Source organism: Theropithecus gelada, chromosome 1, assembly GCF_003255815.1.
Source record: "Theropithecus gelada isolate Dixy chromosome 1, Tgel_1.0, whole genome shotgun sequence".
NCBI lineage: Eukaryota > Metazoa > Chordata > Mammalia > Primates > Cercopithecidae > Theropithecus > Theropithecus gelada.
In genome coordinates, this window is record NC_037668.1 from 73956846 (window position 1) to 73981494 (window position 24649).

A 24649-nucleotide genomic window follows, 5' to 3' on the forward strand; every position below is an offset into this window, starting at 1 on the left:
CAAGTTGAGTCCTTCATTTAATTTTCAGCAAACTTGACTGAGTACCTACTTCGTGCTAGACACTGGAGATACAGACATGAATAAAGCACAGTCTCTGATCTTGGGATGTTTCCTCTACAGTGCAGTTGGGAAGCATGAGGCATGAGGACATGTAAATAGTAATTACAGTACTGCAAGAAGTGTTGCAGTTGAGGTCAGTACGCAATGCAATGGGAACCTGGAAAAGGAAGTGCTTTAGTCTTCCTGGAAGGAACATTCAGAATGCTCCCTGGGGGACGTGAGGCTTATTCAGCAAACTGAAGGATGAGTCTGTTTCCCAGATAGGGAGCATGGGAAGGGGCATTCAGTGCAGCACAGGGTGGGTTTGAAGAAGTGCTGAGAGGTAAGCCTGGAAGGTAGGACTGTGACAGGGTCACGGAGGGTGTCCGGTTCTCAGCTCTGGAGTTTTGCATTACCCTTACAGCCACTTGGAGGCACCAGGAAGTTTAGGTAAGAATGTGACATGGCCACATTTACTTTTTTCTTAAACAGTATTATTAAGGTATAATTTTCATACAATAAAATATATCCCTTTGATGGTACAGTTCATTGAGATTTAACAAATATACACTTGTAGAATCATGGCCACAGCTGACATAGAGAATATTTCTATCAGATAAGTTCCCTTGTGCCCCTTTGGAGTCAGTCCCCTCTTCCTCCTGCTCCCAGACAATAACTTACCTGCTTTGTTTCACTAGGGATGGGTTTGCCTTTTGTACAGTTTCCTAGAAATGAAACCATGTTTCTGTGTGGTTTCTGTAGTATGTTCTGACTTCTTTTCACTCAGCATGTTTGTAGAAATTCATGCATGTTGTTGCATGTATCAGTAATTGGTTCCTATTTATTTCTATGTAAATATTATATCAGATTTAGTCCTAAGAAAGATTACTTTGGCTGCAACATGGATAGTGAATTGGAAGAGAGGGCAGGATGAGCCAGGGACATCAGGGCAGAGGTACTCAAAGCAATTCATGTGAGATGGGGTGGCCAGAACTCAGACAATGAATGGTAGGATAACAGAGAGAAAGAGGTGGATTAGAGGGGTATTTATGAGAGAGACATTCTGACCAAATAGGAGCTAAGGAAAAATAAGAAGTTAAAAGGGCTTCCAGGTCTGGCTTAGGTTATATCCAGATAAGTACAGTTCTCCAAAACAGTGAGACCACAGGGAATGAGAACAAAGTTCAGAGCAGAGGCTAGTGCTGTGATAGAGCAGAAAGCCTCTCCCTCAAGAACACGAAGTCCTTGGCTAAGCAGGGGCTTGGAGTCAGACCTGGGCTGAATGCTGGTTTTCTGTTCCTTCCTACCTCCGTGATTATGGACAAATCAGTGCATCCCTGCAAGCCTTGATTTCCTCAGTGAGGTCAAAGAGTTGCTAGAAGGTTTAACCCAGTGTGTGGCACTTAGTAGGCACTCAGTTATTATGTGCAGACAAGGACTGTGCTTTTCAATGGATCTCCAGCCTCTAGCGCACAGGAGGTGCCCAGTAAATATTTGAAGGTATGCATGCACCAGTAGGGCTGTGCCAAAGCTCTTATGAGTCATAATTGAGTGTGTGCCAGGACTGCTGTGGACTGGGCATCTGAATACACCAGACAGTGCCAACTGGCTGATGTAAGGCATGGGACCAGATCAGTAGGCTGAGCTCTCTTTAGAGTAAAACCTCTAGTTCTTATTGCCAGGAAGATACCATATGCTGAGTATGTCCAATCTGGAGGTGACCTGTAAGACATCTTCATCCCCATTCCTGTGATCCCTGAATCGTGTTATTTCTGAATATTGAGGGGTGGGAATGTCCTGTCACAGAGAAAGGCTTGTTCATCTCAGTCTACTATATGCTCTAAAACCAAAGAGGCCAGCAACTTTTGCTTCTGTCTGTCACCACTGACTGCCTCTCTCCCTTGGTACAGGAGTTTGACCCTGAAGAGTTCTACCACCTATTAGAAGCAGCTGAGGGCCACGCCAAAGAGGGACAAGGGATTAAATGTGACATTCCCCGCTACATCGTTAGCCAGCTGGGCCTCACACGGGATCCCCTAGAGGGTGAGCATACTGCCTGGTGGCTGCAGAGAGGCCCCACCGCTGCTGGCAAGCTTTAACAGCAGGGAAGCTGCTTGGAGAAGAGACTTAGCTTGGACGTGGACACAGCATGGCCCCAGGGGCTTCAGGAATTTAGGATATACACTGTGATCTCTGTGACAAAACAGTCTTTCCTTTGGAACTGCTGTTCACATCTGCCTGGTAGATCCCAGCCTGGATTGCATCGGCCCGGCTGAGTTGCATTTAGAACCTCAGTTCCAAAGAGGTCAACAACAAAGAGCCACAATCACATTTGCAAAAATGGTCACCTCCTCTGCACCTTGCCTCTCCTCTTGGCCACCTTACAGGTCTTCCTGTGTCTTTAGGGTGGTCCAGCACAGGGCTTCAGAGGATACCGCCATTCTTCTGGGCTTCTGCTGAACCCCTGCAGCAACCATGGGCCTCCAAGTCCCTGGTCTGTAGGTATCCTGCTCCTGCCTTCTGTGCTTCCCAGCCCCATCCAGTGAAGCAGTCTTGGCCAGCAGGATGGGAACTAGTAACCCAGTTTCAGGTCCTGTTTTCCAGGAAATTTCCCAAGTTTATAGAATTTGCCAGGCCCTGTGAATGGCAATGGACTTCTGGAAATGGGAGTAGCAGTAGGATTTGGCTTGTTTCCTGGTCCAAAAGCTGGGACTACATTGGGTATAGTGCCATGGGACTGAATTCACGTCCTAGGCTGATGCAAAAAGCATTAATGCCTACCCTACATGCACCTGTTGTGTGATCTGAGGATACTGCTGAGATACCTGACATTGCCACGCACTCTTCTCTTGTGTCTTTGTTTTGTTTCCAGAAATGGCCCAGTTGAGCAGCTGTGACAGTCCTGACACTCCAGAGACAGATGATTCTATTGAGGTAAAAACCCTGAGCTCCTGCCCCATTCCTGGAGCCTGGGCCCTACGAAGCAAAGAGCTGTGAATTCTCTTTAAGAGACTATCTGAAGAAGGGATGGGGGAATTGGTGACAGCAAACACTGAGAAGTCATTCTACTCCCAGAAGAATGGGCAGGGGACTGCGCTAGAGCTAAGAGCTGAGAACGCTAGAGCCACAGCTTCTGCAAGGATATGGGCTCTGAGAAGCATGCCTGTCTCCTGCCTTTCCCCTTGTCTTCCAGGGCCGTGGGGCATCTCTGCCATCTAAAAAGACACCCTCTGAAGAGGACTTCGAGACCATTAAACTCATCAGCAATGGCGCCTATGGGTAAAGGCAGGGGTCAGGGTGTGGCCAGGACTGAAGCCAGGTCAGCCTTTGATCTCTTCCATGTGAGAGTGTATGCTGCCCAGTCCTCTGGGCAGATGCCTCAGGGTGGACCTTCTCACTTCCAGAAGCCTCCTGGGTGGGCAGGAGTTCAGATTCCTCTGACATCGATCATTGTTCCTTTCCTAGACAAGATTCCCACACCTCTTGTTACCACGCATCCTCCTCTCCCTGAGCTCTGGGGAAGCATTGAGCCGTGTCATCAGGACATGGTCTGTCAGAAAGTTTAAGAGTTCTATGGGCTAGGGGGTCCCAGATCCTTCTCATTGGTATGCATGCCCTGCCCCCTTGTTCTGTGCATTAATTAAGGTGTGAGAGAAGGCAGTTTGGGTGGCAGAGAGCACAGCTCTGGTGCTGAGGGTCCATGGGGGATGGGCTGGACTGTGTTTCCCAGGGCTGTATTCCTGGTGCGGCACAAGTCCACCCGGCAGCGCTTTGCCATGAAGAAGATCAACAAGCAGAACCTGATCCTACGGAACCAGATCCAGCAGGCCTTCGTGGAGCGTGACATACTGACTTTCGCTGAGAACCCCTTTGTGGTCAGCATGTTCTGCTCCTTTGAGACCAAGCGCCACTTGTGCATGGTGATGGAGTATGTTGAAGGTACTGAGGCAAAGGTGGCCTGGCATGGAGGCCAAGGCACAATCTGAGCCTTAAACAGGGACCAGCAGCTTTTTTACAGAGGTGAAGTTTCAGGGCCCAGCTTTCCAGTCCACCTTTGGCATTGGTTTCTGCCTCAGGATCACAGAGACCATTTGGCCACGGTGGGCACAAAGCTGCCTGCCTCTGCCATGAGAGGCACTCTGGGATAGGAAGTAGCAGGCCAGCAGCTGTAGAATCCTGCACCCCAAAGCCTGCACTCTCTCTACTGCTGGTATCAGACAGCAACAGAGGAGGCAGCAGAGCTGCAAAAGCCCAAGATTGGGTGTTCAGAGGATTGCATCTGGACCCTCAGAAGAAAGGAAAGCCATTAATTACCCTGACTGGCTTGCAAAGGGGACACCCCTTAAAACCATGCAAAATGCTCTGTGAGTAGAACAGAAGAGCAACACGGGGCATAGTTCTGGAGAGAGGCAGCAGCTTTGCCAGTGGCCTTCCCTCTCACATTCTCACTATGTGTACAGCCTCCAAAGATATTGTGCCTAGTCTTGAAGCTGAAGCTGAAAAAAAATGTCCTTTAGTGTTTACTGGGTACATGCTGGGAGTTCACAGTGTTACTCTACCCAGAAACTAAAAGCCAGTAAGAAGGAAGTAACATGAACAAATGTTAATGTCTCAGCCAGATGTGTTTACACTATGCAGTATTCCTGTCCTAAAATATTAGGCTGGTACAAAAGTAATGGCATTTTTGCCATTACTTTTAATAAAAATCTGGGTTCCTTCCCTCTCTGGCCTGAAAAATGTCCACGACAGCTATCAGCAGATTCACTTTACTTTGCGCCCCGCTCCATACCCTGTGTATTAGTCCCTTTTCATGCTGCTAATAAAGGCATACCAGAGACTGTACAATTTACAAAAGAAAGAGGTTTAATGGACTTATAGTTCCATGTGGTTGAGGAGGCCTCACAATCATGGCAGAAGGTGAAAGGCATGTCTCACATAGCGGCAGACAAGAGAGAGCTTGTGCAGGGAAACTCCCCTTTATAAAACCATCAGCTCAGCCAGGCATGGTGGCTCATACCTGTAATCCCAGCACTTTGGGAGGCTGAGCCAGGCAGATCACCTGAGGTCAGGAATTCAAGACCAACCTGACCAACATGGCGAAACCCTATCTCTACAAAAAAATGCAAAAAAATTAGCTGGGTGTGGTGGCACACGCCTGTGATCCCAGCTACTCGGGAGGCTGAGGCAGGAGAATCGCTTGAACCTGGGAGGCAGAGGTTGCGGTGAGCTGAGATCACACCACTGCACTCTACCCTGGGCGACAGAGCAAGACTCTGCCTCAAAAAAATAAATAAATAAAAATAACCATCAGATCTCATGAGACTTATTCACTATCACGAGAATAGCATGGGAAAGACCCACTCCCATGATTCAGTTATCTCCCTCCAGGTCCCTTCCCACAACACATGGGAATTATGGGAGCTACAATTCAAGATGAGCTGTGGGTGGGGACACAGCCAAACCATATCACCGTGTCTCCCACCCATGCCAGCAGCAAAGGGGCTAGAATCAGAGTCTCCAGCACCAGGATATTCCATGAAGCTGTCTCCTCTGGGACCTCAGAAACTGCCAGATGGGAGCTGGCTAGAGCAGGAAACTGGATCCTTTCCTCATGGTAGCCTGGGCTTGTTGCAGGGGGAGACTGTGCCACTCTGCTGAAGAATATTGGGGCCCTGCCTGTGGACATGGTGCGTCTATACTTTGCGGAAACTGTGCTGGCCCTGGAGTACTTACACAACTATGGCATCGTGCACCGTGACCTCAAGCCTGACAAGTATGTCCACAATCTGTGTCCCTTGTCCAGGGTCTCCCTTTTGGGTCTCTAGATAAAATGTTGGCAAGCACAGTAGCTCTAAGTCTATCCAGATGGCTACTGGGAAAACATGCTCCTGTGTGTGTCCATCTAGGCCTAGTTCTCTAGCCCCCCGACCACCCCAGATGCAGATCATTGCCTCAAGGTCTGGCTGGAATATTATAAGACTTTGGTGACATGAAAGAGTCATTGAGAGGCCAGGCACGGTGGCTCACGCCTGTAATCCCAGCACTTTGGGAGGCTGAGGCAGGTGGATCACGAAGTCAGGAGATTGAGACCATCCTGGCTAACGTGGTAAAACCCTGTCTCTATGAAAAATACAAAAAAAAAATTAGCCAGGCATGGTGGCGGGTGCCTGTAGTCCCAGCTACTGGGGAGGCTGAGGCCAGAGAATGGCGTGAACCCGGGAGGTGGAGCTTGCAGTGAGCCAAGATCACACCTCTGCACTCCAGTCTGGGTGACAGAGTGAGACTCTGTCTCCAAAAAAAAAAGAAAGAGTCATTGAGGAATCCCACTGAAGAAACCAAGCAAGAACAAAAGAATAAGCACATCTAGTAGATGGTTAAACAAGTTTACTGACATTTACTGACATCTCCTCTGTGCCAAGCACTATATTCTGGGTTTTAAATATAGTCCCTGGCATGTAGAACTTAAGTCTACAGTGGGAGACAGAAATACATATATATGAGCTTCTTCTCAGAGGGTATTAGTCAAGCGGAAAAAGGAAGACCTGCTTTCTAAAGCAGGAGAGCAGAATGTACAGAGGCACACAGGTGCGAGAGAACAGCACTTGTTCAGGAACTACAAATAGTACAATGTGGTGACAGCTTAGATGGTGAGAGAGTAGTGAGAGAAAAGGCTGGAGAGAGAGGCAGGAACTGGTTCATCAAGGGCCCTTTTGTTACATTTGGGTTTTATTTTAAAGGGGCCTAGAGAGTCTTGGAAGGGTCTGCTAACCAAGGATATGATAGAGTGGCATGCCCAGATTGTGGTTTAGGTTTAGAAAGCTCGCTCTGCCGATGAAAAGAGACACTGAGACCAAAGCCAGCAATGCCTGCAGCAGAGCAGGGGGTCAGGGTAGAAAGAAGAGGGCAGCGTGGGGAAACAGGAAAGAGGACCAGGCTGGGGTGGGGCAGGAAGGGAAGCAAGGGAACAGAAGAGGCTGGGGTGTGTTCCAGATTTCCAGCTTGGAACTGGGGCAGGGTGATAAGCCTCTGTGGGAGAAAGTGGCTTTGACATAAGACAGACCTGAATTCAAATGGCCACTCTTCTGCTTATTAAGTCTGAGTTTGAGTCTATTAATTAAAATTTCCCTGACCCTCACATACCTGCTTTCTAAAATAGGGAATAATGACACCTACCTTTGATGTGTTACTCTAGAAAACCTTTCAGGGGCCAGAATATTTTTAAAGCACTTAGCACAGAGCTCAATAGATAACCGAAATTATTGTTTTTCACTGAGGAGGAGAACCAGTTGGGAGGCACGACTTTGTTTTAGACAGATTGAGTTTGTGGTGCCTGTAAGACATATGGGCAGTTGGGTGGGCCTGGAGCTCAAAACGGAAGTCACAGCCAGAGGTACTATTTGGGGAGTCATTAGAATAAAAGGGTGGCAGGGTAAAGCCTTCAGCACAAAATGAGTGACTCAGGCAGAATATATAAAGGGATCTTAGTTCTAGTTTCTCCCAACTAACCCTCCTCCCAAAACCAGCCATGGACATGGAACAAAATTATGTGCCCCCTGCCCCTCTCCCTGAAACAGAAGTATTATGGGCCACTCAGATCGGGAGAGGGGACTAGGAATGGCTCCAGCCTTAGAATAAGGCTGATCTCAGCTCTGTAGAAGAAACTCTGTTGTTCAACTGAATGACTCCTGCCCCCAATATAGAATACAGTTAGGGCCGTGAACAGAAATGGAGTTGTGGGAATGGGCAAAAGGCAGGTTCGTTGCTTGTGCGGAATGCAGCACTCACACAGCCAGAGCGATTTACGTGTCCACACCTCCCTGTCCCCCCTGCTGAAGCTACCCAGCTTATGTCTCACAGTACCCCCATGGAAGCCTGAGTGGGGAAACTGGGCATATACTAAAATCAGTACTCTCAGAAAACCAGGAATAACTTCATAATTTTATTTCTCCGGTCTCCCAGCCTCCTAATTACATCAATGGGGCACATCAAGCTCACGGACTTTGGACTGTCCAAAATTGGTCTCATGAGTCTGACAACGAACTTGTATGAGGGTCACATTGAAAAGGATGCCCGGGAATTCCTGGACAAGCAGGTAAGGAAGGATAGTTGATACATTGGAGGGTAGATTCTGGGCCCTTGTCCTGGCACAGTGGCTCATGCCCGTAATTCCAACCCTTTGGGAGGCTGAGGCAGGAGGATCGCTTGAGGCCAGGAGTTCAAGACCAGCCTCGGCAACATAGTGAGAGCCCATCTCTACATTTGTATACACATACATAGATTCCAGGCCCTTGAATAAGGCCTTGGGGCCATATGCCTACCTTGTAGCTAGATGTTAAGATTGGGAACCCCTATCTTTTCTACCTTTGGGTTCCAGAGAGGCATTGAGATAGGTAGCACATTTGGAAAACAGGATGAGCCATGAGAATCATATGGATATAAAATCCAAAGTCATCTTCCTTCTCAGGGTTTCGAGAAAACAGGTCATGTAACTGTTAGCACCGTTTCATATGAGGTCAGTCCCGAATCTCCCAGCCTGAGTCAAGGACAAGGCTCTCCTGGAGCCTGAGGTTCTTGGAACACAGGTTTGAATTTCCATTGGGCTGTGGCCCAGTGTCCTGAGAGGCAGCCTCTGGATGTTCCCTGGTTTGACATTTCAGGTTGTGACTATTCACCAGTCCCTGTAGTAGTTACGTAACCGGTAGGGTCTGTTCTGTTAGAGGCTGGAGTGCAGAGGCCAGTTGTGGGATCAGATGCCAGAGGTGGGTGTTGAGGGCTTAAGGGATGGTAGTTCTGGGCTAGAATGAGACAGTTTTGTTAATTAGCAAATACCTGCTGACAGTTCCGACTCTTGTTCCCTGGGGCTTCTGTTGATTTTGTTCATTAACTAAGGTGGGCTGAGTCTTCATTCAGAGACTCTTCTGTTCGAGGTGGGAGCATCCCGCGTCTCCCGCTGTCATGCCAGTGAGCAGCCTCAGGAGGCTGAGCCAGCCTGGCTTTTCTGTGCCCAGGTATGCGGGACCCCAGAATACATTGCGCCTGAGGTGATCCTGCGCCAGGGCTATGGGAAGCCGGTGGACTGGTGGGCCATGGGCATTATCCTGTATGAGTTCCTGGTGGGCTGCGTCCCTTTTTTTGGAGACACTCCGGAGGAGCTCTTTGGCCAAGTGATCAGTGGTAGGTACTATCCTGCTGGCCCAGTGGGGATACAGTCTGGATTCACAACTATGATGTATGCAGGCAGCTCATGAGGCCTGTGAGCTCTTGTTCTGAACTCACCATGTGTTTGTGATGTCTGCTGCTTTGGGGGTGGGTGTCTCTGTGTTTCTGCATGTACATACATGTGGACACTGTGTCCCCTAGGGCCTCACGTGTCTCCCATATATACCTGTGTGTTCCTGTCTGTGTATGTGCACATCCCATAAGTGTGAGGGGTATGTCTGTGTATGTTTTGTGGAGTATAAAAGCAGGGTGAGCTAGAGCTTTGCAGTGCCCACCATGGATCAAAGATCAAGCCATGGTCTAGGAACCTAAAAAAATTAAAGACTGGGGTCCCAGGCAAGGCATTCAGGGACTCCGGGCTGGGTCCTTTTTGACTCCTTTCCTTACATTGTCCTGGGACCCTCTTCTACATCTCTCCACTCTACCCACAATTTCTCCTCTCCCTCTCACCCCTGATGACTTCAGATGAGATTGTGTGGCCTGAGGGTGATGATGCACTGCCCCCAGACGCCCAGGACCTCACCTCCAAACTGCTCCACCAGAACCCTCTGGAGAGACTGGGCACAGGTAGGGCAGGCCCTGCTAACTTTTCCCACTACTTAGAAAAGGGGTAAGGGAGGCTGAGTCCATGTACCCTGGAGGTTCAGGCTTCAGTTACGGGCAGCCCCTCTGGATCCTGAAACTCTGCCCTGCTCCCTGTAGGCAGGGAAGGGAAGATGCTTGAGCTGACCCCCTGAGTATAGCTTCTCAAGGTCTGGCTTCTTACGAGGTTTGCTGACCTGGACTCCATGCGGCTCATCCTTCCCCCTTGCCCATGCCCTCCCTTTCCACAGGCAGTGCCTATGAGGTGAAGCAGCACCCATTCTTTACTGGTCTGGACTGGACAGGACTTCTCCGCCAGAAAGCTGAATTTATTCCTCAGCTGGAGTCAGAGGACGATACTAGCTATTTTGACAGTAAGGCCGCCAATGTGTGGAGTGGAGTATGGGTCCTACCTGTTTGCCTAGAAACACCTGTGCACACTGAACTTGGCATTGGGAGCAACTTCTCAGGGCTCTGCTGAAATCTAATGGGGTCACAAGGAGGCCACCAGCAGGGCTCTGAAGGAAAGTGTCCTTTATGTCTGGCCCAGCCCGCTCAGAGCGATACCACCACATGGACTCGGAGGATGAGGAAGAAGTGAGTGAAGATGGCTGCCTTGAGATCCGCCAGTTCTCTTCCTGCTCTCCAAGGTTCAGCAAGGTGTGACTGAGGAGGCCCAGGATGGGTAGAACAGGCTGGAGGATCAGAAGAAGAGGGCCTGTCAAAGGGCATACCTGGGCAGGCTCAGGGAGTTGGGGTTGGGGCCGCCTCTAGAGAAAGAGGAGCTGAGGGCTGGGGCTACATATAGCCATATATAGGTGCTTCTAGAACCACTGTAGTCCCTGACATGAGATGCCAGGTCAGATCCGTGGAATAACCGCTTCCCCAAATATTCAGGGGTGTGTGGAGGAGGGAAGGAGCCGACTGGTTGAAATTCCTAGGTTTCCGATGCTTTATGCCACTTGGGAGATACGGCTGCCAGAGCCCATCCCCAGTGCATCCCCTGTGCCCACAGGTGTACAGCAGCATGGAGCGGCTCTCACTGCTCGAGGAGCGCCGGACACCACCCCCTACCAAGCGCAGCCTGAGTGAAGAGAAGGAGGATCGCTCAGATGGCCTGGCAGGGCTCAAAGGCCGAGACCGGAGCTGGGTGATTGGCTCCCCTGAGATGTGAGCACCCCAGAGTTCACCCAGGGTGGGCGACACAGCTATCCCTGCTTTGTCACAGATCATGGGAGAGATTCCGATGCCGCGGAGGAGTGCAGGTGGCAGTGAGGGGGCATTCACAAGGGTGACTCCTAGAGGAATGTCTGCGGAGGAAAATTCTGTTACTATAACCCTTGTGTGCCCCTGAGGAGACCTCGCAGGAGGAGGGGGACCACCTGGGCCATCTCACCCCAGGCCTTGTGTCTCATAGATTACGGAAGCGGCTGTCGGTGTCTGAGTCGTCCCACACAGAGAGTGACTCCAGCCCTCCCATGACAGTGCGACGCCGCTGCTCAGGCCTCCTGGATGCGCCTCGGTTCCCCGAGGGCCCTGAGGAGGCCAGCAGCTCCCTCAGGAGGCAACCGCAGGAGGGGATATGGGTCCTGACTCCCCCCTCTGGAGAGGGGGCCTCTGGGCCTGTTGCTGAACGCTCAGGGGAGCAGCGGCCAAAGCTGGATGAGGAAGCTGTTGGCCGGAGCAGTGGTTCCAGTCCAGGTATGGCCTAGTGGGCGGCCAAAGGCCCTAAGCTGGAGGATACTGCAGGGCGGGGAAGCTCAGCAGCATCGCGGTCTCACTGCTCCCTTGGGCCTACAGCTATGGAGACCAGAGGCCGTGGGACCCCGCAGCTGGCTGAGGGAGCCACAGCCAAGGCCATCAGTGACCTGGCTGTGCGTAGAGCCCGCCACCGGCTGCTCTCTGGGGACTCAACAGAGAAGCGCACCACTCGCCCTGTCAACAAAGTGATCAAGTCCGCCTCAGCCACAGCCCTCTCACTCCTCATTCCTTCGGGTGAGGCCCCTGGGGAGCTGGGATAAAACTCATAGGAAGGGCCTTAGAATCTCTAGGCCTTGGCAAGGTTCTGCACATGGCAGGTGTATATGTGTTAAGCAGGGATCTCAGAGACTGTGGTCTCTGAAGGTGTGTATTGGTGTCTGGGGTTGTGTATATATACATGTGCCAGAAGGCAGGACAGCACCATGTCACAAGTGCAGGCTTTGGGGCAGAGAGCTCACACTTAAATCCTGGCTCCATCACTAACAGGCTTTTGACCTTGAGCAAGTTGCTTAACTCCTCTAAGCCTCAAGTTTCTCATCCAGAAATGTGGATATAATAGTGGCCAGCTCATCAGTTAATTGTGACATTTAAATATGTATGATAAGCTTACATAGTCCCTGATACATAATGCTAGCTGCCATTTCTCATCACCACCACCGTCTCTTGGGGTCTGGGCACAGGAGAGGGCTTCACAGGTCAGGGGCTGTGGAGAACATGGACCTGGGCTCAGGCTCTGTGACTAGAGTTGTGCTGAAATCAACAGACTGGACCGTGGGCCAGGCCAAGGCCCTCTGACCCACTAAGTCCTGGCTTCTCCTTCTCTAGAACACCACACCTGCTCCCCGCTGGCCAGCCCCATGTCCCCACATTCTCAGTCGTCCAACCCGTCATCCCGGGACTCTTCTCCAAGCAGGGACTTCTTGCCAGCCCTTGGCAGCGTGAGGCCTCCCATCATCATCCACCGAGCTGGCAAGAAGTATGGCTTCACCCTGCGGGCCATTCGCGTCTACATGGGTGACTCCGACGTCTACACCGTGCACCACATGGTGTGGGTATGTCTGACCATCCAGACCTGCTGTCTCCCAGCTTCATCATCCTTCCGGCTTCCCCTTTGTGGAGCCCATCTGTCCCTGCTCGGGGGTCAAAGGGTGGTGGTGAAGGGGCTCACAGCTTAATGTGCAGAACCAAGCCCCATACTTCGTGTTCAGGCTGCAGTCTGAGTACTATTCTCTTCCTGGGGTAGCACGTGGAGGATGGAGGTCCGGCCAGCGAGGCAGGGCTTCGTCAAGGCGACCTCATCACCCATGTCAATGGGGAACCTGTGCATGGGCTGGTGCACACGGAGGTGGTGGAGCTGATCCTGAAGGTTAGTGCAGGGCGTGCTGCCCGCATGGTCCCTGAATGACCTTGGCCTGTGAGTCTGTGATGGCAGTTAGGGGAGTGGGTGAGTTGGGTGCACACACACCTACACCGAGTATGGATGTAGGTACACACAGCCCGGGCGCAGTGGCTCCTGCCTGTGATCCCAACACTTTGGGAGGCTGAGGCAGGTGAATCACTTGAGACCAGAAGTTCGAGACCAGCCTGGCCAACGTGGTGAAACCCTGCCTATACTAAAAATACAAAAAAAAAAAAAAAAAAATGGCTGGGCACGGTAGCTCACGCCTGTAATCCCCGCACTTTGGGAGGCCGAGGTGGGTAGATCACCTGTGGTCAGGAGTTTGAGACCAGCCTGCCCAACATGGCAAAACTCTATCTCTACTAAAAAATACAAAAATTAGCCAAGTGTGGTGGTAGGCACTTGTCATCCCAGCTACTCGGGAGGCTGAGGCAGGAGAATCGCTTGAACCCAGGAGGCAGAGGTTGCAGTGAGCTGAGATTGCACCACTGCACTCCAGTCTGAGTGACAGAGTGAGACTCTGTCTTAAAAAAAAAAAAAAAAAAAAAAAAAAAAAGATGTAGGTACACACAGAACTTGAATGTGGCACAACAGAGAGTTTTCTCCACAAGGCGGCACCCTCCCTGACTAAGGCCCAGGGATCCTTCTGAGCTGTGGGTAGGGCTGCAGAATGGGACGGGTTAGCCTGTTCTCTACCTTCTTACCCCAGACTACTCTGGGGCTCCAATGGGAGACATTTCCTCATCTGTAAAGACAGAATAATACAGGCCCGTGGTTCAGATGTGTTGGTGCAGGGGCAAAAGCTGATGCTGTGGTATAGCCATGCCAGGAGGGAAGCATATGGCTCCAGCTTAGCCTAGGCCTCATGCTCTGCTCCCCAGAGTGGAAACAAGGTGGCCATTTCAACAACTCCCCTGGAGAACACATCCATTAAAGTGGGGCCAGCGCGGAAGGGCAGCTACAAGGCCAAGATGGCCCGAAGGAGCAAGAGGGGCCGCGGCAAGGATGGGCAAGAAAGGTGAGCCAGGTGCAGTCCAGAGGGTTTTCTCTGAGCCACATGAGTGCTGGTACGTGCCAGGTGCCTTGGCCCTGGGCCCAGGGTGTGCTGTGCTCTCTGCATTGACTCAGCCTTTGACCCTTATCCCCACAGCAGAAAAAGGAGCTCCCTGTTCCGCAAGATCGCTAAGCAAGTATCCCTGCTCCACACCAGCCGCAGCCTTTCTTCCCTTAACCGCTCCTTGTCATCAGGGGAGAGTGGGCCAGGCTCTCCCACACACAGCCACAGCCTTTCCCCCCGATCTCCCACTCAAGGCTACCGGGTGACCCCCGATGCTGTGCATTCAGGTACGAAGGGCTCCCTGACAGAAAACTGTCAGAAACAACCCCTGGGAAATAGGAGAGTTCCTAGACCCTGTGTGCTTGTCACAGACCCGCTCTGAATCTCTCATTCAGCCGCCCCCTGGAAGATCCTGTAGTCTTGGGGAGGAATTAATTGATGGGGAAGGGGGTAGCTTGGTTTCTGGGACATAACAGGGCTAAGCCCTGTCTTGCCCTTCGTCACTTCTAACAGCTAACACTGCTCTGCTTTTGTCTGTCTGTCTGTCTCTGTACAAAGTGGGAGGGAATTCATCACAGAGCAGCTCCCCCAGCTCCAGCGTGCCCAGTTCCCCAGCCGGCTCTGGGCACACACGGCCCAGCTCCCTCCACGGTCTGGCACCCAAGCTCCAACGCCAGTACCGCTCTCCACGGCGCAAGTCAGCAGGCAGCATCCCACTGTCACCACTGGCCCACACCCCTTCTCCCCCACCCCCAGCAGCTTCACCTCAGCGGTCCCCATCACCCCTGTCTGGCCATGTAGCCCAGGCCTTTCCCACAAAGCTTCACTTGTCACCTCCCCTGGGCAGACAACTCTCGCGGCCCAAGAGTGCGGAGCCACCCCGTTCACCACTACTCAAGAGGGTGCAGTCAGCTGAGAAACTGGCAGCAGCACTTGCCGCTTCTGAGAAGAAGCTAGCCACTTCTCGCAAGCACAGCCTTGACCTGCCCCACTCTGAGCTAAAGAAGGAACTGCCGCCCAGGGAAGTGAGCCCTCTGGAGGTAGTTGGAGCCAGGGGTGTGCTGTCTGGCAAGGGGGCCCTACCAGGGAAGGGGGTGCTGCAGCCTGCTCCCTCACGAGCCCTAGGCACCCTCCGGCAGGACCGAGCTGAACGACGGGAGTCGCTGCAGAAGCAAGAAGCCATTCGTGAGGTGGACTCCTCAGAGGACGACACCGAGGAGGGGCCTGAGAACAGCCAGGGTGTGCAGGAGCTGAGCCTGGCACCTCACCCAGCAGTGAGCCAGAGTGTGGCCCCCAAAGGAACAGGAGAGAGTGGGGAAGAGGAAACTTTCCCATCCAGAGACCCTAGGAGCCCGGGCCCAGTGGTCCCAAGCCTATTGACAGGGATCACACTGGGGCCTCCCAGAATGGAAAGTCCCAGTGGTCCCCACAGGAGGCTTGGGAGCCCACAAGCCGTTGAGGAGGCTGCCAGCTCCTCCTCACCAGGCCCCAACCTGGGTAGGTCTGGAGCCACAGACCCCATCCCTTCTGAAGGTTGCTGGAAGGCTCAGCACCTCCACACCCAGGCACTAGCAGCACTTTCTTCCAGCACTTCAGGACTCACCCCCACCAGCAGTTGCTCTCCTCCCAGTTCCACCTCTGGGAAGCTGGGCATGTGGTCCTGGAAATTCCATATTGAGGGCCCAGACAGGGCATCCCCAAGCAGAAAGGCAACCATGGCAGGTGGGCTAGTCAACCTCCAGGATTTGGAAACCACAACTCCAGCCCACCCTAAGAACCTGTCTCCCAGGGAGCAGGGGAAGACGCAGCCACCCAGTGCCCGTCCACCTTGTGAGGATCCCAGCCAGGGCTGGCTATGGGAGTCTGAGTGTGCACAAGCAGTGAAAGAGGATCCAGCCCCGAGCATCACCCAAGTGCCTGATGCCTCAGGTGACAGAAGGCAGGACGTTCCATGCCAAGGCTGCCCCCTCACCCAGGAGTCTGAGTCCAGCCTCCTCTGGAGGGGCCAAGAACCAGGGGGCCATCAAAAGCATCGGGATTTGGCATTGGTTCCAGATGAGCTTTTAAAGCAAACATAGCAGTTGTTTGCCATTTCTTGCACTCAGACCTGTGTAATATATACTCCTGGAAACCATCGTTATGTCTTTTGCTTGCTTGTTTTCCTTCGGTCAACCCGCATGTAACTAGGTCCTGTGTTGCTGCTGGGAATAAAACAGTTTCCACCATCAGGGGAGGGCCACCTAACCCAGCTTGACTTCCCAAAGGCTGTGACATTTGAGCTCAAACATGAAGAACAGATGATACGTAGTAGTTGCTGGGTGTGGCAAGGGTGGAGGCTGGTTTAAGAAAGGCTGTCCAGGCAACATTTAGCACATACAGTATACCTGGTATATTCAAGGAACCAAAGATAATTCAAAGTAGAAATGGGTCTGGCAAGTGAGGCAAGGGCCATGTCTAATGGTCTAGCAGGAGATGACTTTGTGAAGGTGATGGGGAACCAGAAAATACCATGTAGCAACTAAAATTCCTTCTTTATAGATAAGGGCACTCAGGCTTTGATGGCCATGGTAATACAGCTTGGGTAGAACTGGGGTTAGAACCTAGGTTTCCCTTGGACTCCAGAACTCACATGTGTCTCCTAACTTGGATTGCCTCAGCCAGGAAATGAGGAGGGGAAGAAGTGAGAGGAGGCAGTTTAACTTTGGGTGTGTTTGAGATAGAAGACAGAACAGCCCAAGAGTCATAAAGTCCACAGGAGGAAAGAGTTTTTAAAATGGACGGAGAAGTTACTTGATAAATGCCGAGGTGAGGGTGAGATGAAAACAAAGCTGCCAGTCATATTTAGTAAGAAAACCTTCATGATTGTAGCCAGTGAGCTCTTCCTGGGCTGTTGCAGGTAGAGGCCTCAGCACTGCAGGTGGATGGACATCGTGTGCGCAGCCCTCATTGAGTAAAACTTCATTTGATGGGTAGTGCGGGAGGAAGGGGGAGGAAATAAGTGGGACCAGAGCCAGGGGAGTCAGGAGGTGGCATCACAGGGCAGGCAGTGGGGCTTGGCAGAGTACCAAGGCTTTGTCTTCATAGTGGTGGAAGACTTGAGAAACTGTCTTGCACTGGTTGCACTGATCGTCCCACAATCAGTGCCTAGGTCTGAAGAAGTGTTAGGAGGCTCATTGCCTGGGAAGGCGGTGGCCACCAGAGGGCACACTGTATCCACAGTGGCAGAGCCCATTTGTGCAGATATTTGGCCCCTCAGCCTTCTAGTCCTCTCTTCACTTCTTCATTCATTCACAGTAGACTCTGGGCTAATGTACCGGGGCCTTGGCAGACAGATTACAGGTTGTGAGCTGGAGGATGGCAGGGGCATGGCTGAGGGAGCAAGTGCCCCGTGCATATAGGGATCTGGTCAGGAGCAGCACACCACAGGTGAAAAGGATGTTGGGAACTGCCCTCCTAGAGGGTTGGAAATGGGGATGGGAAGAGGAAGCACAGAGATGCTAAACATCCTATACCACATCGGGCAATTGCCCCAAGTGTCAGTAGTGTTCCCTTTGAGAAACTGGTGGGGGTAGTGAAGAGTTCCTGAAAGGTAACTTCAGGGAAGTGGTATTATCTTCTGTTTTAGGAAGATGACTCTGGCTGCAGTATAGAGAGGCTGGAGTGGAGTAGGATGAGGTAGTGCGGTGTGAACTAGAACAGCAACAGTGAGGAGGTAAGGAAGGAAAGGGTAGGAAGCTGGACATCTAGATTTGGGAGCCATCAGGCAGTAGAAGTCAATGAAAGCCACAAGAGATGAGGACTGTCCAGGGAACATACGCAGGATGAGGAAGAAGTCCTGAGTTACTGGCACTAGCTGAGGGGGTAGAGCCAGTGAAAAGAAGTTGAAGGTGGGGAATGAGATCCCGAATCAGGGAGAAGCCAGACCATCTAATTTTGTAATTCACCCTAAGATCAATGGAGACTTAGTAATTGTTTGCCACAGGTTCCGATTTGTATTTTGAAAAGATGCCTGGTTGCTATAATCAGAATGGATTTGAGGGGGACAAGAAGAAGGGGGGCCCTCCAGGATGAAGGATGCAGATGGTAGTGAAGCAGTGAACTTAGAAGTGGTGTTTTGATTGATACTTGGTGAAGGACTTTAGATATGAAGCAGAGGGCTATCGGGGATGATGACTGACTACATTTCTGACTTACATAACCAGATGAATTGTATTTCCATTCACCGAAATAAGAAACAAGGAAGAGAACCAGGGCTAAGTAGTTCAGTGCCGCATTCCATAAGCTAAATATGAAGTAGCTTCCAATAGAGGTCTGGGCAAGTGAAATAAACAGATGTAATTGGCCTAGAGATGGTGGGTGGATTCATGACTGTGGATAAAACTGCCAGGTAAAATGGCGTTAAGTGAGAATTGAAGGAATCCAGGAGATGTAAAAGAACAGTCAGATGTCAGAAGAATATTAGATTAATGAGTTGTAATAAGACTCCATGAAGGAGCTTTCCATGGAGAGGATAGTTAACAGTGATGGTTATTGAAGGCATCAAGAAAAGCAGTTTCAAACAGTGGTGGAACCAGTACTGAAATACTTGAGATGCAGAAATAAGGATATTTAAGACAGCTCTTTCCAAAGGCTTGGCTTTGAAGAGGAGAAAAGAAATAAAGATGTATGGGATGATTGAGTAGGGATTGGGGGAGTAGAATGAGAACCAACCAACCATGTTTAAATATCAATGGAGATGATCCAGTTGAAGTAGAGAAAGAATTGATCTTAATCTTGGGAGATTCCTAAGGTGGAAGAAAATAGATTCCAAAATACATGTGGAGGGCTGGCTTTAGTTGGAGGCAACTATTGTAATTTAACAGGTGGGAGAGAGAATAGTTATATAGATGTAGATAAGGTTGTAGGTTTGGTGGTAGGAAGGTAAGGGAATTCATAGCCAATCATACTTTTTCTGCCAAGTAAACAAGTTTTTTTTTTTTGTTTTTTTGAGATGGAGTCTCGCCCTGTTGCCCAGGCTGGAGTACAATGGTGCGGCCTTGGCCCACTGTAACCCCTGCATCCGGGGTTCAGGCAATTCTTATGCTTCAGCCTCCCGAGTAGCTGGGATTACAGGTGCATGCTACCACGCCCAGCTAATTTTTGTACTTTTAGTAGAGACGGGGTTTCACCATGTTGGTCAGGCTGTTCTCGAACTCCTGACCTCAGGTGATCCGCCTGCCTAGGCCTCCCAAAGTGCGGGGATTACAGGCATGCGCCACTACACCCAGCCCCAAGTAAACAAGTTTGAAGTGTCAGTGAGACACCCACCCAGGAGCCCAGTGGAAATATCCAGCCAGCAGGTAGGGTTCAGAAGAAAGAACTGGGAAGGAGATAGAAATCTGAGCATCCTAAACACAGACCTATGAACAACTCTGGGATCAGGAGAAATCCACAGTTCCTAGCAGTGGTCTTGGGATGCTGTGTAGCTAAAGTGTAGTGGGGAGAAAAGACATAGACAAGGTCACTTAGAACAGGCTGTTCCCTGCCCAATCTGACTTATTTGTAATTGACTACACATGGGTGGGGCCTGAGACATGGATGAGCGCTGCAATATCCTATGCAACAAGAGGTCATCACATGTTTGCTCATTACATTCCCAGAATACAGGAAGCTCAACAGTGTGCCTTGGTAGGAGATGACAAGGGCCTGGGGCAACAAGGGGAGAGACTATAAAGCTGGGTCCATTTCCCCCTCCCCCAGAGTAGAATGTGGAAACACTTTTCATTCTGGGTAGAAATATGAGAACCAATAAACAGCTTATTAGTCAGGAGTGGGCAGTGAGGTGTGGAGGAAATGGCATTCAGTTTTAATTTTCTGAGTCAATATCTGAGACTCCCTGTGTCTGTGTTCGGTGGATGGGACTCGGGCATCATGCCTGGTTGCAGTGGATGTCCTCCCCTAGGAAGAAAAGAGCCTTTGGTTGCCCCAGTTCAGCCCAAGTACTAGTCTTTTGGCGCTTACTGGAGAGAAGGTTTGGAAGTTTCAAGGGCTGTTCAACACCTAAGTACTTTTCTCTCTTGACCCCCACTCTGCCCCCAGCCCACCCTTTCATAGCATGAAGACAAAAAATTACTTTATTGCAATGTGTTTATTGCATTACTGGAGCAAGTTGGCCAGACTGTCCCCTCTTGGGGAAGGTTATAAAACAAAAAGACCAATAAGTAACTCCTCTCGCCTTTCCCCCTACCCTCCCCCACAATTGCACAGCAATGTCTGAACACATCTGGTGACAAGAACAATTTGCAAAGTGGTCTAGGAACTACATATGAACTGTCCCATCACAAGACATACAATTGGCTTTCTTGGGAGTCAGATATTTTTACGTAAAAACTACATGAATTTTTTTTGGACTACATCGAAGACAACAGAATAAATTTTCACAAGTAACAGGGCACCAAAGTCACATGCTGGAATTTGTAAGGAAACGAGGTTGTTTGCCACAAGTGGCTGGAGCTAAAGCAGGGTTGAGCAGTTGGCCACAGAGGGCCCAAGCAGGCCCCCTATCTGGACCCTCTGGTTTCTGAGACCACTGAAGCCTCACAGAGGCCTACTCTGGGTTCTTAACTAGCAGCAGAGACCACCTTAGAAAACAGGAATTGCCCAGGTGCAATTCTCAGTTTCAGAGAATACATGGGGCTGATTCCTTGCAGCAAAAAGAGGAGACCTGTGGAAGACACCACATTGGCTCTCAAAGCTTCTTCACAGCACATGAGGCCTAAAGTAAGTGGAGGTCCCATCAAGGCTTGGAGAGGGAGTGAAAGTGTTGGGAGGTCCTCATTCTTGGCCAGATCAGTGGTAAGGACACAGGCAGCCTATCCAGGCCTGAATCATGGCATGGCATCTATGGCCAGGTGGAGAGGGCACTGTTCTGTGATGAAAGCTTCACCTGAAAACAATGGGCCTAGTACCTGTGTCCAGCCAGTCCCAAGCTGCTTTCATGTCAGTAGCTGGGTTCTCCAGCCAGGGGTATAATGAGCCCCTCTGATCTTGGTCTCTCTTTGCCCTCTGCCTCATTGAAACTGCAGTTAAGATGCCAAAACAGATAGTCCCAGGGTCCAGATCATGGGACAGGAAACAGCACTAGATTCTCATGAAAGAGGCCAAGATCTCCTCTCAAGTCATGGGCGTAGAGATGCACCTTGCTACCCTATCCCCCTCTACACACCAGGCTCAGTGGGTAGTAGACTGGTCACTATGCCATTTCCACTGGCTCAGGGTCAAGCAAGTCATGTGGCAACTGGTCAGAAAAGATACTGTCAAACCTCTCAAATGACCCCTGGGTCTTAGATCCCACAAAACAATGAATTCAAGAACGAAAAACAAAAGAAAAAAAAAATGAAGGAATGTAGGACTGAAAAAAAGCAGCCCTTCTCCACAAGCCAGCCCAAGTGTAGATAAAGATGGTACTTGGTCTCTCCCTGCACACCCTCTGTGTCTGCCCAAAAAGGAGCAGACACACTGAATACTACAGTCATGTATCTGTATTTCCATTTTGGTATAAAAGACACTCAGAACACACTGAAATGTTAGTACCAGACAGGAGGGATTCCTTACACGTAATCTTGAGCATCCACCTGCTTCAGCAGGTTCAACACCAGGTGCAAAGCCATGCAGGTGTGCCCAGCAGCAATTAGCTTGGTATTACTCAGTAAAACTTTCAGTAAGATTTCAATCGACAGTTTGGGGAAGGGATGTGCTGGCTATTAGTTAAATTACTTTAGAGGGGGGTTCATTTGTCTCTGTCTCACCCAATCCTGAAACTGCAATGTAACCAAGAAAAAGCCAAAGATAAGCACTTCCCTTCCTATCCTCATCGCTAGTAACTGGAGGTTTCTCCAAATTTATAAATCTATGTCTACATCATGGTCCATATTTTAGATGCTGTCACGGAAATAAGTGCTCAGGTAAAGTTATATTTTTCTTTCACCCCCAAAACTAGAGCTTTCCTAGCTGTAACCTTAAAAACCAAGAGGCAGGTACTGGCTTCTCTAGCTCAGCCAGGATGCCTGACTGCACAGCTTTGGGTTCAAACAGCTGACTCACTCTGAGCCTATTATGGTTTCGGGATTGGCTCAGAGGCAGCTGGACTCTATTTGTCAAATGAGTGTTGACTGATTGATGGGTGTGGGGCATGATGGGGGCAGGAATAGATGCCTGCCCCCACTCCATTTGCCTAGCTTCACTCAGCTGGAAGGCTTAAGCCACATGGAGCAGAAGATTCCTGGCCTAAAATCAAGGCCACTGGAGCATGAGGGCAGACTGCACATAGCCTTTATGGCAGGATCACAAAAAAAGGCAAAGAGAAAAGCTTCCAGATGGCTTCCACTAACAGTCTAAACACTAAGCCATCTTCTCTCCCTGCAAAAGCTTCAGAAACCACTGTATGGAAGCACATGTGTAATGTGGTATGACTCTCACCCGGACCACAGGGCCCCTGGGTCTGTGATTTACTGAGGCCCCTGACCACAATCTGACTCCCCTCCTTAGCAACCTATAGCTCCCAAAACCCCATCCAGCAAAGGAGGGGGAGATGAAGGGAAATTAAATCATGTTTACTATTTCTGCAGGGCCTTTAAACTTGGAAAGCACATATAATAATGTTGTTCTATATTGTTATTTGGTATATCAAGCCATCTAAAAGCACTGGATTGCACCTCTTCTTGACTCATACAAACAAGTTACAAAGATTTCAAACAATAGATCATTCTTTAGGCTAAGGAAACACCACACAAGCACCAACTTCATTTTATGATTCAAAACTCACCATCCCCACAAAAAGAACGCTATTTCTCATCTCAGAGAAACAGGCAGGACAGAAGGGGTTACACTGACCAATTTTAGTGTTTACTAAAACTCACAATTTCTAGTCTTTTTATGTTCAAGTTTTGGTACAGAAGTATACATTCATCTATGAGTGCTACGTTTTTCCATCAAACATTGGTCTGGCAACAAACATAGTTTTGTTGGCTTCTGAACATAATACTTCTTTAGAGGGAGGGGCTGATGAGATGCTGAAGCCTAAATTATGTTGGTAAGAAATAAAGTACCTTCAGTTGAAGGTTTTTTTTTTATCATCTTGGCTTAGATTGTTTGAATGAAATCCCAAGCCTTCCCATTTTCCTTTGGTTGTCTTTTTCATCAAATCCCATTCTATCACAAAACCGAAACAGCCTTCTTCGTGGGGGGAAGAGAGACTGCCAAAGCAAAACAGAACTCCCAGCAGAGCCATGCCCCTGCTGCACTCTCAAGAGTTAAGGATTTAAAAAAGACATGGCCTCTTCAGAGGCTTCCAAATACAACCCCACCCACTATAACCATCAAGCCTAACATTCTGTTGAGGGTGCCTGGCTAAGCAAAACAAAAACCCCAATGAAATAGACTTTCAAAAAAACATCTGCTTCCAGCTTAGTATGTCAGTGCAGCGGCATGGCTGAGTCCTAGAGAACCTCAGGCCTCTAATGCCCCCATCCCGGCCGACTGCTGCTCGGCCTCTCCACTTCACATTCACAGAATCACTTCTTGTGCAAAACAAGCAGTCTATGTAGAAAGAATGCCCTCATCGTAGTCTAATAAAAACTGTAGAAAAAAATGCCAGAGAACCACCTCTCTTCCCACTTCCTCTTTATCTGCACAGCGAGGGCATCTGTGCATGAACAGGGTAGGCAAGCCTGACATTGAGGGAGTCGTTGTGCTGAACCAAGGATGTCTGCTGGTAATGGAGCACTAGCTCCTTCAGAGAGCTGTACAGGTTGTAGGGCTCTGCAAAGCCATAGCCCCGAGCAGTGCTGTAGATCACACAGTGCTTCACTTCCCCATCAGCCCTGCAATGACACACCACAGAAGAAATGGTAAGGTAGGTAACGATAAAAAAGGGACGCTAAATGGCCAGAAGTCTGACAGCAACTGTTATGCAGATAAGTGTTTTTTGTTAACCAGGCAAAGCTTGTAAAATTGCGTCCCCATTCCCTACAGACTTGGCCACAGATACAGGCGTTAAAACAACCATAAATGTAAATGTTTCCTTTCTTTTTTTTTTTTTTAGACAGGGTCTCGCTCTATCACCAAGGCTAGGGTACAGTGGCTTGATCACAGCTCACTGCAGCCTCAAACTCCTGGGCTCAAGTGATCCTCCCACCACAGCTTCCCAAGTAGCCGGGACTACAGGTGTGAGCCACATGCCCAGCTACTTTTTTATTTTTAGTAGAAATGGGGTCTTGCTATGTTGCCCAGGCAGGTCGTGAACTCCTGGGCTCAAGGAATCCTCCTGCCTTAGCCTACTAAAATGCTGGGATTACAGGTATGAGCCGCTGCGCCCAGCCAAGGGTAGTTTTTGATTAATCAGTTTATGTAAGGACTCCAACCAAGTCCTGAACCTACAGGCTGCCACCCAATAACCTGAGTGAGTGAGCAACTGGGCTTCCTGCCTTCCTTATTATTCTTAGAAGACCCAAAGTCTTACAAGAACCATCCTCACCTATATTTCCACTCAGATAACTGGAATAGCCCAAGTCAAGGAGAAATGAAATGTTGCAAGTAGTTCTATCTTTGGATAA

General features: G+C 49.9%; 2 protein-coding genes across 14 annotated transcripts in view; one reads left to right on the forward strand and one right to left on the reverse strand.

Annotated features, from left to right (window-relative positions):
• MAST2 (microtubule associated serine/threonine kinase 2) overlaps positions 1–16191 on the forward strand; it is a 258930-nt gene extending 242739 nt beyond the window's left edge. For 2 of the 4 annotated variants that reach the window (XM_025371095.1, XM_025371113.1), the window contains 18 exons: positions 1950–2082; positions 2912–2973; positions 3233–3318; positions 3770–3978; positions 5674–5812; positions 7999–8131; positions 9048–9213; positions 9724–9825; positions 10092–10214; positions 10391–10500; positions 10856–11010; positions 11258–11541; positions 11641–11835; positions 12427–12653; positions 12845–12967; positions 13882–14018; positions 14151–14344; positions 14616–16191. In XM_025371095.1, coding sequence (XP_025226880.1) covers positions 1950–2082; positions 2912–2973; positions 3233–3318; positions 3770–3978; positions 5674–5812; positions 7999–8131; positions 9048–9213; positions 9724–9825; positions 10092–10214; positions 10391–10500; positions 10856–11010; positions 11258–11541; positions 11641–11835; positions 12427–12653; positions 12845–12967; positions 13882–14018; positions 14151–14344; positions 14616–16135 — 4098 coding nt within the window. In that variant the 3' untranslated portion in view covers positions 16136–16191. The remainder of the gene's footprint in view (positions 1–1949; positions 2083–2911; positions 2974–3232; positions 3319–3769; positions 3979–5673; positions 5813–7998; positions 8132–9047; positions 9214–9723; positions 9826–10091; positions 10215–10390; positions 10501–10855; positions 11011–11257; positions 11542–11640; positions 11836–12426; positions 12654–12844; positions 12968–13881; positions 14019–14150; positions 14345–14615) is intronic. The other 2 variants (XM_025371105.1, XM_025371120.1) reach the window with 1 other exon arrangement.
• A 3974-nt stretch (positions 16192–20165) lies between these two features.
• PIK3R3 (phosphoinositide-3-kinase regulatory subunit 3) overlaps positions 20166–24649 on the reverse strand; it is a 138124-nt gene continuing 133640 nt past the window's right edge. For 9 of the 10 annotated variants that reach the window (XM_025371160.1, XM_025371151.1, XM_025371142.1 and 6 more), the window contains one exon: positions 20166–23917. In XM_025371160.1, the coding sequence (XP_025226945.1) occupies positions 23719–23917 (199 nt within the window). In that variant the 3' untranslated portion in view covers positions 20166–23718. The remainder of the gene's footprint in view (positions 23918–24649) is intronic. The other variant, XM_025371185.1, reaches the window with a different exon arrangement.